This window comes from Ursus maritimus, unplaced genomic scaffold (genome assembly GCF_017311325.1).
Source record: "Ursus maritimus isolate PB19 unplaced genomic scaffold, ASM1731132v1 scaffold_9, whole genome shotgun sequence".
Taxonomy (NCBI): domain Eukaryota; kingdom Metazoa; phylum Chordata; class Mammalia; order Carnivora; family Ursidae; genus Ursus; species Ursus maritimus.
Window position 1 is genome coordinate 44,337,080 of NW_024427107.1, and position 18,491 is coordinate 44,355,570.

The following is an 18,491-nucleotide window of genomic DNA, read 5'->3' on the forward strand; positions in this document are numbered from 1 at the left end:
CTAAGCTTGTTTTCTTTTCTTCCTGAACTCTCAATTCTATTCCATTGATCTATACGCTGTCTTTTTGTGTTTAGCACACAATGTTGATTACTGTGGTGTGTTCTGTTGTCTCTAAAATTATATAATATAAGTCACATCCAACTGTCTTTTTTTCTTTGAAATTATTTTGTCTATTTTAGGTTCTTTGCATCCTTATGCCAATTTGAGTGATAGTTTATGGGTTTCTACACAAAGCCTGCAGAGACTTTGATGGGAATTGCATTTAATTTATAAATAAAATATCGTGATATTTGCCATCTTGACAATATTGAGACCTTCAATCTATGATTATAGAATGTTTCTCCTTTTATTTCTTCAATTTTACTCAGTAGTATTTTGCAGGTGTCAGTGTCTTACATGCCCTGCATATCCTTAGTTACGTTTTAAAAATACATTTTATTTATTTGAACTTATTGTGAATGGAATTATGTTCTTATTTTCATATAAAAATATGACTTTGTATGTTTCCCTCACATCCTGGGATCTCACTAACTTGTTTTTTCTAGTTGCTTTTAGTGTGATTCTCTGAAAGTTTCTATAGTCCTTTCTAGTTTCTATGAACCATGCCATCTGTGAGTAAAGACTGTTTTACTTTCTTTTCAATCTGGATGTCATTAATTTTGTTTTTACTTTAGTACATTGGCTAAATCTCCAGTACAGTGCTGCATAGAAACAATGAGAGCACATATCCTTGCCCTGTTCCCAAATCTAGAAAGAAAGCCTTTAGACTGTCACCACTAAATATTATGGTAGCTGTGGATTTTTCATACATGTCCTTCATCCATTTTATTCTCAAGAATAAAGATCCATTTTATTCTCAATTTATTGAGACTTTTTACCATGAAGTTGTTTGGATTTTTTTAAATGCTTTAATGAATCCAATGAGATACTGCTTGTGTGTGTGTGTGTGTATGTGTTTCACTTTACACTATTAATGTGGTGTATCCCTTAATTTTATATAATTGATTACGTGATTAAACCAATCTTGGATTTGGGAGATGTATCCCACTTTCTTATGGTGTATCATCCCTTCTTTTGGTGCTGGGCAGTTGGTTTTTTTTTTTTTTTTTTTAAGATTTTATTTTCTTGAGAGAGAGTGTGAGTGAGAGCTGGGGGAAGGGCAGAGGGAGAGAGAGAGAGAGAGAGAGAGAGAGAGAATCTTAAGTAGACTCCACACAAAGTCTGACAGGGGCTGAATCTCATGACCCTGAGATCATGACCTGAGCTGAAACCGAGAGTCAGATACAACTGAGCCACCCAGGTGCCCCATGCTTTTTTTTTTTCCCCCTAATGATTTTTGTATATTTATATATTCATGACAGATTTTATTCTATAGTTTTCTGGCAGTGTCCATATCTGGTTTTCATAATAGGATAATGCTGGCCTTATAGAATAACTTGGGAAGTCTTTCCACTTCTTCTGTTTCTAAAAAGTGTGTGAAGAATTGGCATTATTTTGTTAATGTTTGATAGAGTTTATCCTTCAAGTCATGGGGATTGGGTGGGCTGCTTTTTTTATAGAAAGTTTTTAAATTAATAATTCAGTCACTTTATTTGTTTTTAGGTCTATTCAGATTTTCTTTTTCTTCTAGTCAGTTTTAATAAATTGTGTCTAGAAAGTTATCCATTTATCTAAGTTGTCTAAATTGCTGGGGTATATAGAGTTGTTCATAATAATGTCTTTTTAATCCTTTTTAATTTCATTAGGGTTGATAGTATTCCTTCTTTAATTCTTGTTTGGTAATTTTTGGACTCTCTTTTTTGAAGTTAAAGAGTTGTCGTGTTACTGATCTATTCTTAGAATCAACTTTTAGTTTTATTGATTTTTTTTTCTATTGTGTTTCAGTTATTTCTGCTATAATCTTTATTCTTTCTTTCTGCTTGCTTTCTGTTTCATTTTCTTTTTTTCTGGTTTCTTAAGGGGAAAACTTAGATATTTGGGTTTTTTTTTTTTTGAAAACTTAGGTTATTGATGTGATGGTTTATTGTTTTATGATATAGACATTTAATGCTTATAAACTTTTCTTTAAGCACTGCTTTAACTGCATTTCAGAAATTTTCAAATATTGTTTTTCTCATTTACTTTACAGTATTTTATAATTTTACTTATGCTTTCTTCTCTGGCCCTTGGGTTATTTAGAACCGCTGGGTTGTTTAACTTTCAAATACTTGAAAATTTCACAGATTTCTTTTTATTGCTGTTTTCTGATTTAACTCCACTGTGGCCTAGAACATATATTTAATAATTTAACCTTTTAAATTTATTAACCTTTACATTATGGTCTACCATATGGTCTATTTGAGAGAATGTTCCATATGTGTGTCAGTGGTTTTTCTATGGTTAGTTGGGTGCAGCATTCTATGTATGTCAGTAAGGTTGAATGGGTTGATATTGTTGCATACTCATCTATAGCTACACTGACTTTCTATCAATTATTGAGAGTGGAGTATTGAAATATTCAAGTTTTATTGTTTAGTTGCGTATTCATTAAATCCTGTCAATTTTTGCTTTGTATATTTTGAAACTCTATTGTTAGATGCATATGTAATTAATTGTTACAGCTTCCTAAAGTATTGACCCCATTATCACTATTAAGTTTCTCTTTTTCTCCCTGTAATACTTTCTTTTTTAAAAAAGACTTAATTAATTTATTTGAGAGAGTGAGATAGCATGAGCAAGGAGAGGGGCAGAGGGAGAAGGAGAGAGAGAATCTCAAGCAGACTCCCTGCTGAGCATAGAGCCTGACATGGGGCTGGATCCCAGGACCCTGCAATCATGACCTGAGCCAAAATCAAGAGTCCGATGCTTAACTGACTGTGCCACCCAGGCACCCCATAATACTTATTTTCTTAAATTTATTTTGTCATTTATTACAGCTATTCCAACATTTTTATGTTTACCATTTTTATGGTATATCTTTCCATTCTTTTACTTTAAAGGTAGTTGTATTTTTGAATGAAAAGTGTTTCTTTTAGTTAGATCTTGCTTTTTTATGCCATCTGAAAATGTCTTATTTTTAAGTGAGGTATTTAGACCATCTGTATTTTATGTAATATTGATATCTTTGAATTAAACTGGTCATTTGCTGTGGATCTTGGGTGGCACAGTCAAGTGTCAAACTCTTGGTTTTGGCTCAGGTTATGATCTCAGGGTGGTTAGATCGAGCCCCACATCAGGCCTTGTGCTCAGTGCAGAATCTGCTTGAGATTCTCTCTCCTTCTCCCTCTACCCCTCCTGCTTGTCCCCTCTGTCTCTCTCTCTAAATAAAGAAATAAATATTTAAGTTGGTCATTTGCTATTTGTTTTCTGTTTCTTTTGTGTATTTTGTTCCTCTGATCCTCTTTTACTACCTCCTATATTTTAAATGTGTATTTTAGTGTACGATTCTATTTTCCCCAATATGTTTACGATGTACTTTTTCAGTGGTGACTATAGCGATTATATTATTATGCATCTGAATTTATCACACTCTAACTTAGATATATTTGAACTTAATTTTTGTGAATTATAGAAAATTTGTTCTAACATATTTCTATTCTCTGCCCCATTCTGTTCACACAGATTACATTTCCATGAATCATTACCCAACAACAGTATCTTATTTATTGCTCTCTATATAATCAGTTGCCTTTTAAAGAACTTAAGAGAAACGGGAAATAATACATTTATAGTCTTTCATATTAACCCACATGTTGGTCCTATACAGTTCTCTTCATGTTTTCCTGTGGGTTTGAATTAATACCTTATGGACTGACTTTAGTATTTCTCATAAGGCACTTTGCTTAGCAGTGAGTCTCTCAACCCTTGTTTATCTGAGATTGTTTTTATTTCATCTTAATATTTGGAATATATTTTTTTCTGGATATACGGTTTTTGCCTTGACAGCTCATTATTTTCTTTCCTGTATTTGAATGTAATTTTTCACTGCCTTCTTTTTTTCCCCCCTTAGGTCTTTTAGTTTTTATTTAAATTCCATTTAGTTAACATACAGGGTAATATTAGTTTCAGGTGTAAAGTTTAGTGATTCAACACTTACGGTACCCAGTGCTCATTACAAGTAGTGTACTCGTTAAGCCCCATCACCTATTTAACACATCCCCTCACCCACCTCCCTTCTGGTAGCCATCAGTGTGTTCTCTATGGTTAAGAGTCTGTTTCTTGCTTTGCCTCTTTTTTCCCCCATGATCGCTTGTTTCTTAAATTCCACATATGAATGAAATCATATGCTATTTGTCTTTTCTGACTTATTTCACTTAGCTCTATCCATGTCATTGCAAATGGCACTTAGCTCTATTCATGTCATTGCAAATGGCAAATTTTCATTGTTTTTTGATGGCTGAGTAATATTCCATTATGTATATATACCACATCTTCTTTTTGCATTCATCAGTCAATGGACATTTGGGGTCTTTCCATAATTTGTATATTGTTGATATTCTGCCTTCTGAACCCCACTATTTTACAAAAAAGTCAGCTTTTAAATGTATTGATTTTCTCCTATAATTTTTTTTTTTACTGCCTTCAGGAATTTCTCTGGTTCTTTAGTTTTCACCAATTTCTCTACATTAAATCTAGGTATTTGTGTGTTAGTATTCATCCTATTTGGGCTTGGTTGAGCTATTTGGATGTTACGTGTTAATGCTATTTATCAATTTTAGGATTCTTCAGCCATTGTTTCCTCAAATATTTTTCTGTTCTCTTCTATGTTCTCTCCTTTGGGTCTTATGTTAAATTTAGATCATTATGTTTGATATTGTTCTTCAGGTCTCTGAGGCTTTGTTAATTTTTCAAATTTTTTTTCAGGTTGGGTAAGTTCAATTGATATGTCCTCCATTTTTTAAAAAGATCCTTCCTTCCTTCCTTCCTTCCTTCCTTCCTCCCTCCCTCCCTCCCTCCCTCCCTCCCTCCCTCCCTCCCTCCCTCTCTCCCTCCCTCCCTCCTTCCCTTCCTTCCTTCCTTCCTTCCTTCCTTTGCTTCCTTTGAGGGAGGAAGAGGGAAAGAATCCAACACAGACTGAGCGTGGAGATCAACGTAGGGCTTGATCTCATGACTTTGAGATCATGACCTGAGCTGAAACAGAGTCACTTAACCAACTGAGCTACGCAGATGCCCTGATATGTCCTCTATTGATAGGTTCATTGTTTTTTTTTTTCCTTATACCACCATGAATGTGCTATTGAGCTCTAAGTTTTTCATTTCTTCTTTTTTTTAAATTGAAGCATTAACAGTGGTATACTAGTTTCAGTAGTACAGTATAATGACTCAGCAATTCTATTCTTTACTCAGTGCTCTTCACAATAAATCTATTAATAGCGTTTATCTATTTCACCTCCCTCACCCTCCTCCTCTCTGGCAACTATGAGTTTGTTCTCTGTATTTGAGAGTCTGTTTTTGTATTTGTCTCTTTTTTTTCTTTGTTTCTTTGTTTCTTAAATGTGAGTGAAACCATATAGCACTTTCCTTCTCTGACTTATTTCACTTATCATAATACTCTCTATGTCCATCCATATTGTCCAAATGCATGATCTCATTCTTTGTTATGGCTGAGTAATATTCCAGTGTTTCTTATCCATTCATCTGTTGTCAACTTACGTTGCTTTCATGTGTTGGCTCTTGTAGATAATGCTGCAATAAACATAGAGGTGCATATATCTTTTTGAGTTAGTGTTTTTGTTTTCTGTGGGTAAACACCCAATAGTGAAATTATTGGACCATATAGTATTTCAATTTTTAATATTTTGAGGAATCTCCATGATGTTATCCACAGTGGCTGCACCAGTTTGCATTCCCACCAACAGCACATGAGTGTTATTGTCTACATCCTTGCCAACACTTGTTTCTTATGTTTTTGATACATTTGACAGGTATGAGGTGACATCTCATTGTGGCTTTGATTTGCAGTTCCCTGATGATCAGTGATGTTGAGCATCTTTTCATGTATTCATTGGCCATCTGGACGTCTTCTTTGGAGAAATGTCTATTCATGTCTTTCACCCATTTTTAATTGAATTATTCACTGTGTGTGTGTATCGTATAAGTTCTTGATATATTTTGGATACTAACCCTTTATTGGATATGGCATTGGCAAATATATTTTCCCATTCCTTAGGTTGCCTTTTAGTTGTGCTATTTCCTTTGCTATGCACAAGCTTTTTATTTTGATCTAGTCCTTGTAGTTTACTTCTGTTTTTATTTCCCTTGCCTCAGGAGAAAGATTTAGAAAAAAGTTGCTATGGCAGATGTCAGAGAAGTTACTGCCTGTGCTCTCTTCTAGGATTTTCATGATTTCAGGTTTTATTTTTAGGTCTTTAATCCATTTTGAGTTTATTTTTGTTTTTGGTGTTAGAAAGTAATCTGCTTTCATACTTTTGCATGTAGCTGACCAGTTTTCCCAGCACCACATACTGAAAATACTGTCTTTTCCCCATTGTATAGTCTTTCCTCCTTTATCATAGATTAATTGACCATATAAGCATGTTTATTTCTGGACTGTCTATTCGGTTCCATTAATCTTTGTGAATATTTCTGTGTGAGTACCGTACTGTTTTGATAACTACAGCTTTGTAGCATATCTTGAAATCTGGTATTGTGAAACCTGAAGCTTTGTTCTTCTTTCTCAGGATTGCTTTGGCAATTATGGGTTTTCCGTAGTTCTGTACAAATATTGTTATTCTTTGTTGGTATTTTGATAGGGATTGCTTTGAATCTGCAGAGTGCTTCAGGTAATATGGACATTTTTAACAATATTAATTCTTCCAATCTATGAGCATAGAGTATCTTTCCATGTGTTTGTGTTGTCTTTGGTGTTTCTCATTAGTGTTTTATAGTTTTCAGAGTACAGGTCTTGCACCTCCTTGGTTATTGATTCATAGGTATTTTATTCTTCTTGGTGCAATTGTAAGAAGTGGCTTTTTGAAATTTTCACTTTCTTTGTTGTTTGTGTATAGAAATGCTATCCATTTGTAGGTATTAATTTTGTATCCTGCCACTTTACTGAATTAATTTATTACTTCTAATAGTTTTTTTGGTGGAGTGTTTAGGATTTTTTTATATATATCATGTCATCTGCAAATAGTGACAGTTTAACTTCTTCTTTACCAGTGTAGATGCCTCTTCTTTTTCTTACCTGATTGCTATAAATTGGACTTCCAGTACTACGTTGAATAAAAGTTGGTGAGAGTGGACATCTTTGTTTTGTTCCTGACTTTACAGGAAAACCTCTCAGTTTTGCACCATTGACCATGATGTTAGCTGTGGCCTTTTTCTTTCTTTCTTTTTTAAGATTTTATTTGACAGAGAGAGGCGGGGGTGGGGGGGGGGACAAGCAGGAGAGAAGAGACAGGAGGGAGAGCGAGAAGCAGGCTCCCCGCTGAGCAGGGATACTGATGCAGGGCTTGATCCTAGGACCCTGAGATCATGAACTGAGCCAAAGGCAGACACTCAACCGACTGAGCCATCCAGGTGCCCTAGCTGTGGGTTTTTCATATGGCCTTTATAATGTTAAGGTATGCCCTCTAACTCCACTTTGTTGTGCATTTTTATCTTGAATGGATGTTGAATCTTGTCAAATGCTTTTTCTGCACCTATTGAGATGAGCATATGATTTTTACCCTTTGTTTTGTTGATATGTGATGTATGATATTGATTGATTCGTGAGTATTGATCCATCCTTGCATCCCTGGAATAAATCACACCTGATCGTGATGAATTATTTTTTTAATGTATTGTTGTATACAGTTTGATAATATTTGTTGAGGATTTTTGCATCCATTTTCTTTAGGGATGCTGACTTGTAGTTTTCTTTTTTTCTGGTGTCTTCTGTCTGGTTTTGCTATCAGCGTAATGCTGACTTGTAGGACGTGTTTGGAAGGTTTCATTTGTCTTCTGTTCTTTGGAATTATTTGTGGAGAATAAGTATTAACTCTTTTTTAAATGTTTGGTGGAATTCACCTATGAAGCCATCTGGTGCTGGACTTTTGTTTTCTGGGAATTTTTTGACTACCACTTTAATTTCATTACCTGTAATCGGTCTATTCAGATTTTCTATTTCTTCATAGTTCAGTTTGGAAGATTGTATATATCTAGTAATTCATCCATTTCTTCTAGATTGTCCAGTTTGTTGGCATGTACTTTTTCAAAATAGTTTGTTACATTCTTTTGTATGTCTGTTGTGTCAGTTGTTACTTCTCCTCTCTCATTTCTGATTTTATTTATTTGGGTTCTTTCTCTCTTTTTTTTTTTTTTTTTCATGGGTCTGGCTAAGGGTTTGTCAAATTTGTTTATTTAGAAAATGAGACCTAGGTTTCATTCATTTTTTTTCTGTTGTTTTTTTAGTCTCTTCATCATTTATTTCTGCTCTGATATTATTTCATTTCTTTGAATCGGTTTAGATTTTGTTTGTTCTTTTTGTAGTTACTTTAGGTGTAAGGTTAGATTATTTATTTTAACTTTTTCTTGTTTCTTTTTTTTTTTTTTTTTTTTTAATTATGTTCAGTTAGCCAGCATATCTTTAGGAAGGCTTCGGTTGCTATACTCTTCCCTCTTAGAACTGCTTTTCCTGTGTCCTAAGGAGTTTGGACCTTTTGTCTGTTCATTTTCATTTATCTCCATGTATTTTTTTCTCCTTCTTTGATTGTTTCATTGACCAGTTGGTTGTTTAGTATCATGTTATTTCACCTCCGTATGTCGTTTTTTTTCAGGTTTTTTTATGCAATTTATTTCTAGTTTTGTTATCAGAAAAGATGGTATGATTTCAGTCTTTTTTTAAAGCATTTTAAAAAGATTGCTTATTTTTATAATTATGATGTTTACATGTATTAACCAAACACGGGTCATATATACAAAAGGCTTTCACAGAATGCACATGGAAATGTGGAGACCCTTTGCGGTAAGGATGCAGTTTGGTTTGACAACCATCCACAAATGGGTTTTGGTCAAGTGTTGTCCTCTCTCCAAGCTGTTACAAGGAATGCAACCTTGGGGACTTGCAGGAGATCCTGTTTTCAGTTACTGAAGGTTGTGCATCTGTCTCCTACTTCCCTTTCTTGTTTCAATCTTAAATTTATTGATGCTTGTTTTATGGCCTAGTATGTGATCTGGTTTTGGAGAATGTTTCATGTGCAGTTGAAAATAATGTGTATTCCATTTTTTTAGATGGAATGTTCTATATATATATATCTGTTATGTCTGTCTTGCCCAATGTGTCATTCAAGGACATTGTTTCCTAATTGATTTTCTGTCTGGATTATCTGTCCATTGATTATCTTTATGTCTGTTAATATTTGCTTTATTGATTTAGGTGCTCTAGTGTTGGGTGAGTATATACTTAAAATTGTTAAATCCTCTTGTATTGATATCTTTATCATTATGTAGTGCCCTTATTGTCTCCTGTTACAGTCTTTGTTTTAAAGTCTATTTTGTCTGATACAAGTACTGCTATCTCAGCTTTTTTCTTCTTCCATTTGCATGGTGAATGTTTTTCCACTCCTTTACTTTCAGTCTGTATGTGTCTTAGGTCTGACGTGAGTGTCTTGTTGATAGCATATAGATGAGCATAGTTTTTTATCCATTTTGCCACCCTATGTCTTTTGATTGGAACATTTAGGCCATTTACATTTAAAGTAATTATTGATAGGTATGTACTTCTTGCCATTTTTAAAAATTCGCTTTCTGGTTGTTTTTGTAATTCTTTATTCCTTTCTTCTTCCTCTCTTTGTGAATGAGGAGTATTTATTGTGTAATTTTGGCTTTCTTTCTCTTTATTTTTTGTGTATCTATCATAGGTTTTGGGTTTGTTGTTACCATGAGCTTCTTATATAGCATCCTAACTAAAAGCAGTTTATATTAATTTGATTGTCATTTAAGTTCAGACATGTTCTACCTGGCAAGATCATCATTCATATTTGAAGGAGAGATAAAGAGTTTCCAAGACGAACAAGAGATAAAGCCTTACAAGAAATGTTAAAGATACTCCTTTTTTTCTTTTTAAGGCTTTATTTATTTGAGAGAGAGACAGACATAGTGAGAGAGAGCAGGAGCAGGGAGGGGAGGGAGAAGCAGGGTCCTTGCTGGCAGGCAGTTAACTCTTTTTGTTAACAGGGCTCATCCCAGGACACTGGGACCACGACCTGAGCCCAGGCCCCCCTAAATAGACTTCTTTAAGTGGAAAAGAAATGGTCATAATTAAACAAAAAATTATGAATAAAAAGATGTAAATGTGACAACATATACATAAAATGTGGAGAAGGGAGTAAAAAGAGAATAGAGGGGGAAAAAGAAAAAAGTTTTTTTTGTTTGTTTGTTGTTTTAGAATGTGTATGTTTGAATGTCTTGACTATTTTAAATAATACTGTAGTAAACATAGGGGTTCGTAGATCTTTTCAAATTCGTGTTTTTGTTTCGTTGGGTAAATAACCAGTAGTGTAATTACTGATCATAAGTTAACTCTATTTTTAATTTTTTGAGGAATCTCCATACTGATTTTTATAGTGGCTACACCAGTTTGCATTCCCACCAACAGTGCACAAGGGTTCCCTTTTTTCCACATCTTCACCAACACGTATTATTTCTTGTCTTTTAGATACTAGCCATTCTTACTGGTGTGAGGTGATATCTCCTTGTGGTTCTGATTTGCATTTTCCTGATGATGAGGGATACTGAGCATTTTTCACATATCTGTTAGTCATTTGTATGTCTTCTTTGAAATACTAACTGTTCAGATCCTTTGCCCATTTTTAATTGCCAATTTATTTGTTTTTTTTATGTTGAGTTGTTTAAGTTCCAAATGGAGAATTTTGGATGCAGAGCAAATCTGTAGGTTACTCATTTTCATTTACCTCTCTTCTAGGCATTTTGGCTGCTCTCTGCCAGGAAAATTGGTTATATTCATATTATTTGTAATGACTCATTCCTTGAAAGTATCCATTACTTAAATTAACATCACTTAGAATTAACCCTTTATCTTAACTGCCTTAAATCAATTAAGTGCTAAGTGGTTTGGGAAAACAATGTTAGCAGTTTTGGCTCATTTATATTTGCAGAATATAGTGTATCTGTCTCCAAAGTGTTAACCTCACAGTAGATAGTAAAATAATTCTATTATACCAAACCATATTTGAAATAAAAAACTGTCTGAATCATACTGGATTGTGGGACATAATGGAAAAAATTAGGAGAAGAAGATACTTTTTTGTTTGTTTCTGAAGACAATTAATGACTGAGGTTAAGAAAGCAAAGAAAAATGATCTAAAATATCTCCATTATTGACCTACTTTCTTATTTGCCACATTGAAGCTTGTAAAGTGATTCACTTTGGCCCCAAGTATGCTTTTTCCTGTAGTCTAGTGGAGTATCTTTAGAGAGGGAAAGACTGATTCCCTTTCCAAAATATTAATCATTATCTACCTAGATTCAAGATCATAAATTAAATTTATATTATGAGGGTCTAGTAATTAGTCACCGTTCACTGACCCCAACATTGATAATAAAATTTTTGAATGTGTATATAATACATATATAATTTTCTTTGGTATCTAAACCAGTTTTTTATCTTCTGCTTCTAGTATTGTGCAAAATCAGCAATATGTCATACAATGTAAGGAAATCCACCAAGTATGCTTTTAAAAATTTTTTCGGTTGTAAGTTAATGTAATCTAATTAACTCCGGTGCTCTCTTCCTCATTTTTGACACATGTAGCGCACGGTCTTACTGAGTTTTCTTTATGTATTTATTTTTCCCTAAAGCTCAGTCATATATTCATGCTCTTTCAGATTATTTAATCTGAATTAAAACTGTGTGTGTTTGTCATTTTCATGATAATTTTATTGGTGTCTTTTTCTCTGTTAATAATGGAATTTTCACAAATTCACCCAGAAATGGAATTATAAATTTTCTTCATTTTTCATTTTTCTTGTTCTTTATGTACTTTGAAAATTTCTGAATTCTGACAACAATAGTTTATCTAAAATAAAACATGTTACAGCATTAGAACTTTACAATTACAGTAAAATACTGGTCTTGAAAGTCTCAGAATAGTTTGTGGTTTTGGCTGCCACGGACATCTGAATATATTTTAGGGAATCCCTAGAACATTATATTCCCAGTGTTATAAATAGGTAAGCTGTTTTTATTTTGTGTGTACATGTATGCAAAAGGAATACTTGTGCAGCTAATGATTTGCTGTGTTTTGATAATTTTTTTCCACAATGATTAATTGTGGGAATTTTTGTCATTACATGTTAAGATCCCAGCTTCTAGGTAGAGTGTGCTTTTTAAAAGACAGTCAAGTATTGCTTTAAAACGCTCTGTTTAAGACTTAGAAAATGATGAAACAAATTTCAATTTATTGGTCTCGTTCCAAAGGAGAAGCAGAGATTTAGCTGAGATAGTACTAATAGCATTTGGGATTTTATTTTTAATTAAACAAATTTAAATTTGGTGCTCTTCATCCAACATACCCACCATTTAGCATTTCTTGAATAACATAAAATTTGAAAAACTATATATAGCTCACTACCAGTTTTAAAATATGTAACCTGAAATCATTCCATAATATTTTAAGACAAATTTGGCAGAGAGTTTATTTTGTAGAATAGCATGGAAGTTTATGTAGGTTTAAAAATAATTTTAGAATTAGTTACAGATGATTTAATGTTTGTCATTCTTTCTTGGGGGCAAATATTTTAAATCTTGAGACAGGCAGAGTACCACAGTGCTGACCACATACTATTATGCAGTTTTCATTGTTTCCAGTCAAGTTATTGTGTCCTACTATCTAGCTAGATTTATTCTAGTATTCAAGTCTCAATTTCAAAGATTCTAATTTTAATTTTATGAACTATATTTGGTCAAGACATTTTGAGTATTCAAACTTACAAGAACTTACCTTGTAGCATCTACTTAATATCACCATTCATAGTTCAAATGATTATTTATATTCCGTGTGTGTGTGTGTGTGTGTGTGTGTAGTATGATCTTGTTTGTAATTCACTTGGTATTTTTACTGTCACTGGAAAATAACCTGAATGTAAACGTACAGTGTGGCCCTGCTTCTTAACTGTGTGGGCATATCCAGCACAATGCAGGAAAAAAAAAAGAAGGAAATATTAGTTATGTTAATAGTTATTATTGGGAGTGGCAGGGTTTTGACTAGATTTTTCTTCTTTTTATATTTTCTAATACATCTTCAGTGATGTATCAGTACCTTATAAAGATGTCTATAATATCTATACTTACAAGTGCTGGTAGAATTGCAAAGTCAAAACTGTAAATCATAGGAACCTATTTTGCATTAGTTGGCATCTCAAGAATAAATGTTAATAAATATTCCAATGCTGAGTATACTTTTAAAAATCATTTCAGAAAGTACTGTATCTGTAGCTGCATTAAAAAATGGTTTTATCTCATAATTCATATTAACAACTTAATCTCTGATACATAAATAAAAGAAAAAAGTATAAAAGGAGGAAAGGAATTTTGCTTTTACTCCTGATATTTATGAATGCTATTTTTTTGCCAAGTATATTTTATTTAAAAATAACATATTATACATAAGAATCACCGGCAGAATATGCCAGAATGCATTTTGAGTCTTACCCCCGGAGATTCTGATTAAGAAGGTTTGAATTAGAAACCAAGAATCTATGGTTTATGTAAGCACCCATGTGATTTTGGTGCAGGTGGTCCAACAGACGATAATAGATTATTTATTCTTTTCCTCTCTTATTCCTCAGCTAGATATGTAGTCTCCAAGGTATAATGAATACATCCCCAGCAGTTGCACAGTGCATCCCACTAGGGTGAAGGAAAAGGAAGTTAGAACTTCTATTTATCCCATTTCCTTAAGTTCTATTTCTGTATGTTTCATAATGTATGTAATTATTGATATAGTGGTATGTTATTATTTCTGTATGTTTTATGGTTATATAATTGTTGATATGTAGTACGTTATAATAAATACAAATATAACATTTGTCAAAATTACTTTTAAATAGCATATAAATTGTTTAGCGCATTGGTCTCTGGTATGGTCGCTTTTTTTGATACAGTATTAAATGTTTTATATTTCAAAAATAGATAACAGACACTATCAAGTGACAACTATATTTTTATATGTGCGCCTCTCTACCCCCTTTGTCCTTGTTACCAGGTAATGCTTTTCCTTGGACTGTCAGCTTGCATCATTTCAGCATGTATACCCTTTTCGGAAAACAAGTGACACTTTGCCTAGTGGAACCCATGGGTTGTACCTCTACTCTAGCTGTTACATCTCAAAAACTACTCGCTACAGGACCTGATACAAGGCATTCATTTGTTGTCTGTCTCCATGTTGACCTAGAGTCACTTCAGATAAAATGCTCGAACCCTCAGGTTAGTATAGTTGATTTATGGAAGGAAATTTAAAATAATGTGATTTAAGACCAATTGTTATCAATTTTGTAAAGGGTTTCTCTTCTGTTTAGTGTCCTAAATTATTTTTAACAGAGCCATCAAGATCAGAATGGTTAGATTAAGTATTGCTTTGAAGCTCTCTCAAGTTTTGTAATTTAAACTCTTCTGAAAATGTAATGGTGGCAGCATAAATGCATCTTTTGGCTGAAAGACTGAAATCAGTTACAGATGTAAAGTGTTTAAACACTGAAGGACTACTTTATTATCAGATTGGAAGAGTCTTTTAACGTGATCAAATATAATTTTCAACCAGATTCTCACTCAGAACTTCTTTTGCTCTACATGTAATATTAAAAAAAAAAAAAACAAAAAAAACAAAAAGTACTATTTACTATTTAAGAAATATATTTTGCTAATCCTGTAACATTTCAGTGGGTGTAGGCCAAACGTGTTGAATTCTGTAGTGTTACAATTTAATGTGAATTCCAGTCTCCCAGATTTATACAAATTATTAATTGCATATAGTTAACTTGTTTTTTTAGCCTTAAGCAGACTGTGGTATACTTTGTACAGAGATTGTCAGTGTTGAATGCTATTTGAAATTATATTTTAAAACAATTCTTTTTAGGTAGTTAATTAGAACTCACAGGTCAATATTGATAAATCTATGTTTATCTCAGCTTTAGTGATTACAAGCCAGTAATTAAGCCAGTTTTTTAGAGTGTGTTTTTTTTAAAGTGGGTTCAAATATTATTTCATATTTTATAGAGCCTCCTTACTGATACCATCCTCCTTTCTCCTCTTTTTCCTGCCTGGTTAATGGAGGATTAAAGGGACCTAATGGCTGCCAGATTTCTAAATATCATGTGAAGTGGTACAGTGTAAACTCTAACTAGACTATGAAATTTTTTCAACATATAATCTTCTAAAATAACTACTAAGAATAAAATGCAAAATATAAAGAGATATGGCCAAAAAGCCAACAGATGTATTAAAATGGAATACCAAAAAATATTCAAATGACCTAAAGAAGTCAAGATACTGTAAAAGAGTTTGAAAACAGGGTAGAAACAGAGATGAAATCTTGCCATATACAACGGTGTGGATGGAGCTAGAGTCTATTATGCTAAGCGAAATAAGTCAGTCAGAGAAAGACAAATACCATATGATTTCACTTCTGTGTGGAATTTAAGAAACAAAACAGGTGAGCATAGGGGAAGGGGGAAAAAAAGAGAGGGAGGCAAACTATAAGAGACTCTTAACTATAGAGAACAAACAGGATTAATGGAGGGGAGGTGGGCGGGGCATGAGCTAAATGAGTGATGGGTATGAAGGAGGGTATGAGGAGCACTGGGTGTTATATGTAAGTGATGAATCACTAAATTCTCCCAAAACCAATATTACCCTATATGTTAACTAACTAGTATTTAAATAAAAACTGGTAACAAAAATAAATAAATGAATAAAGTGGTAGAGCTGAACTATTCTCACAACGATGTTAAATGTTAATGATGTTGACTAGGAGTGTTTAGACCATGAGTTAGCAAACAAAAGCCTGCAGTCCAGAAACCCAGTTTTTACATTTTGTCTGAGTTTGCTGTTATGCAGAATTAAGTAGCAGCACCAGAAAACAGTATGGCTCACAACAAAGCCTAGAATATTTACTATCTGACCCTTAAATGGAAAGTTTGCTGACCTCTGGTCCAGCTATTCCTATTAAAAGGCAAAGATTTATAGAGCAAGACTCTATTATATATTGCTTAAAAGAGAAGCACTTGAAATATAAAGAAACAGATATAAATAAATGCATAGGAACAGTGTACCATACAAACAGCATAAGACGGCTGGACTTGGTTATTTTAATATCAAATAAACATAAGGAAAAAGCGTATTACTAGAGATAAATAATGACATGAAACAAAAATGGGTAGAATTAAAGGAAAAAACAGATGATTTTTCAATACTGCATAGTAGGAACTTTTTTACAATCTCTTTCAGTAATTATAAAGCAACTAGATGAAAAATAAATACCACAGACATAGTAAGGAAGTTTTATAACACCTTTCTCAGCGTTTGATAAAGCAGCCAGATAAAAATAAATAATTGGAGATCTAGAAGAATGAAAAATACTACAAACTCACTTTGATCTAATTGATATTTATAGAGCACCATATCTAACAAACATGGACTATACATTGTTTCAGATGTACATTGTCTCATTTTGTTTACGAGATCAAAATAAAGCATATTACCTAATCATAGTCAAAATGTATTAGAAATAATAAATTATAAAAAACTATATATATGTGGACAGTAAACATGCTTCTAAACTATGAATCAAAGGCAAAATCACTTGGACTTAAGAAAATATTTTGGTTGAATGACAAAAAAAGTGGATATATTAAAGTAGTCTTCAGAGGAAAAACATAATTTTAAATATTTACATTAGAAAGGAAGAAAGATCTTAAGTCATTCACTTAAGGTTCCACTCTAGAAAGCTAAGAAAAGAAGATAAACTCAAAAGAAGTAAAAGGCTAAAAATAATAAAGATAAGAGCAGAGATAACTAGTACAATAAAAAAAGAAAGATAAAACACAAATTACCAATATTGGGAATGAAGGAGAAGCATTATCTTGCAGATCCTATAGACTTTAAAAGAATAATAGGATATGAGCCACTTTATGCCAGCATGTGTAATAATTTAGATGAAATAGAAATTTTTACTATAAAATAACTGTACAAAAGTGATACAAAATAGAAAATCTGAATATCCTTTTATATTTATAAAAGAAATTAAATGTGATATCAAAACAAATTTTTTTTGCATTTTATTATGTGCAGTTAGCTACTGTATAGTACCTCATTAGTTTTTGATGTAGTGTTCAATGATTTTGAAGAAAAATTCAGGCCCCAATGGGTGAATTTTATCAAATATTTAAGCGAAAAAAATAGGAAATTTTCACAATTTTTTTTCCAGAGATAGAGAATGAAGGATTCCTTCCCAGATTGTTTTATGAAGCCAGTATAATCCTGTTACCAAATCCTGAAAAAGTCTTTGCAAAAGAAGGAATTAGAAATCAATATCCCTCACGAAAATAGATGTAAAAATTCTTAATCAAATATTAGCAAATCAATATAGTAATACATAAAAAAGTTAATAAATGATGATAAAGTAGGATTTATCTTAGAAATTCAAGTTTGGTTTAATATTCAAAAATCATTTGGTAGAATTCACCATATCAGTAAAAGAGTTGAGAAAAATCTTATGATAATTTCCATATTTACAGGTAAAACATTTGACAAAATTTACCCATTCATGATAAAAACTCTTAGCAAATTACAAATATTAGAGTATTTTTCAAAACTGCTTAAGGATATATGTAGGAAATGAAATATCATATTTAATATCATACTGAATTGTTTTCCACTAAAATATGAAAAAAGCCCATAATGCCTGCTTTTACTACTTGCTCTGGATCATACTAGATGTCCTAGCTGTTCCAATAAACCAAAGGAAATTAAAAGGCATAAAGATAAGAAAGAAGTAAAGATCTATTTGTTTATGATAAAATATTTTATAGAAAATCCTAGAGGAGTTAACATATTAGTGGAATTAATAAAATAATCAAGGTTGCAGGAGACAAGAGTAATGAATAAAAATCAATTGTATTTTTATATAGTAGCAGCAAACAATTGGAAAATGGAATGAAACCATTCCATTTATATTGGTGTCCAGAAACAGAAACAAATGTATCTAACTAAAGATGTCCAAGACCTCTTACCTTGAAAACCAGAAAGCATTCCTGAGAGAATTTAAAGAACCTAACTGGAGAGAGAAACCTGTTCATAGATTGGATGAGTCAATATTGTTCAAAGGGCAGCTCTCTCCAGATTGATCTTGATATTGGGCATAATCAGGTTTAAAAACATTTTCTCTTTGAAAGACACAGTAAGACAGCAGAAAGCCATACACTAGGAGAAAGGGTTTTTTTAAACACAATTTTAATTTATTAGAGAAAGCACGTGTTGGGGGCAGGAGAGGCAGACGGAGAGGGAAAGAGAG

General features: G+C 32.7%; 1 protein-coding gene across 1 annotated transcript in view; it reads left to right on the forward strand.

The window, feature by feature from the left end:
- VPS13B (vacuolar protein sorting 13 homolog B) overlaps nucleotides 1–18,491 on the forward strand; it is a 759,954-nt gene that overhangs the window by 392,828 nt on the left and 348,635 nt on the right. The window contains exon 24 of the mRNA XM_040625596.1: nucleotides 14,187–14,407. Within this exon, the coding sequence (XP_040481530.1) occupies nucleotides 14,187–14,407 (221 nt within the window). The remainder of the gene's footprint in view (nucleotides 1–14,186; nucleotides 14,408–18,491) is intronic.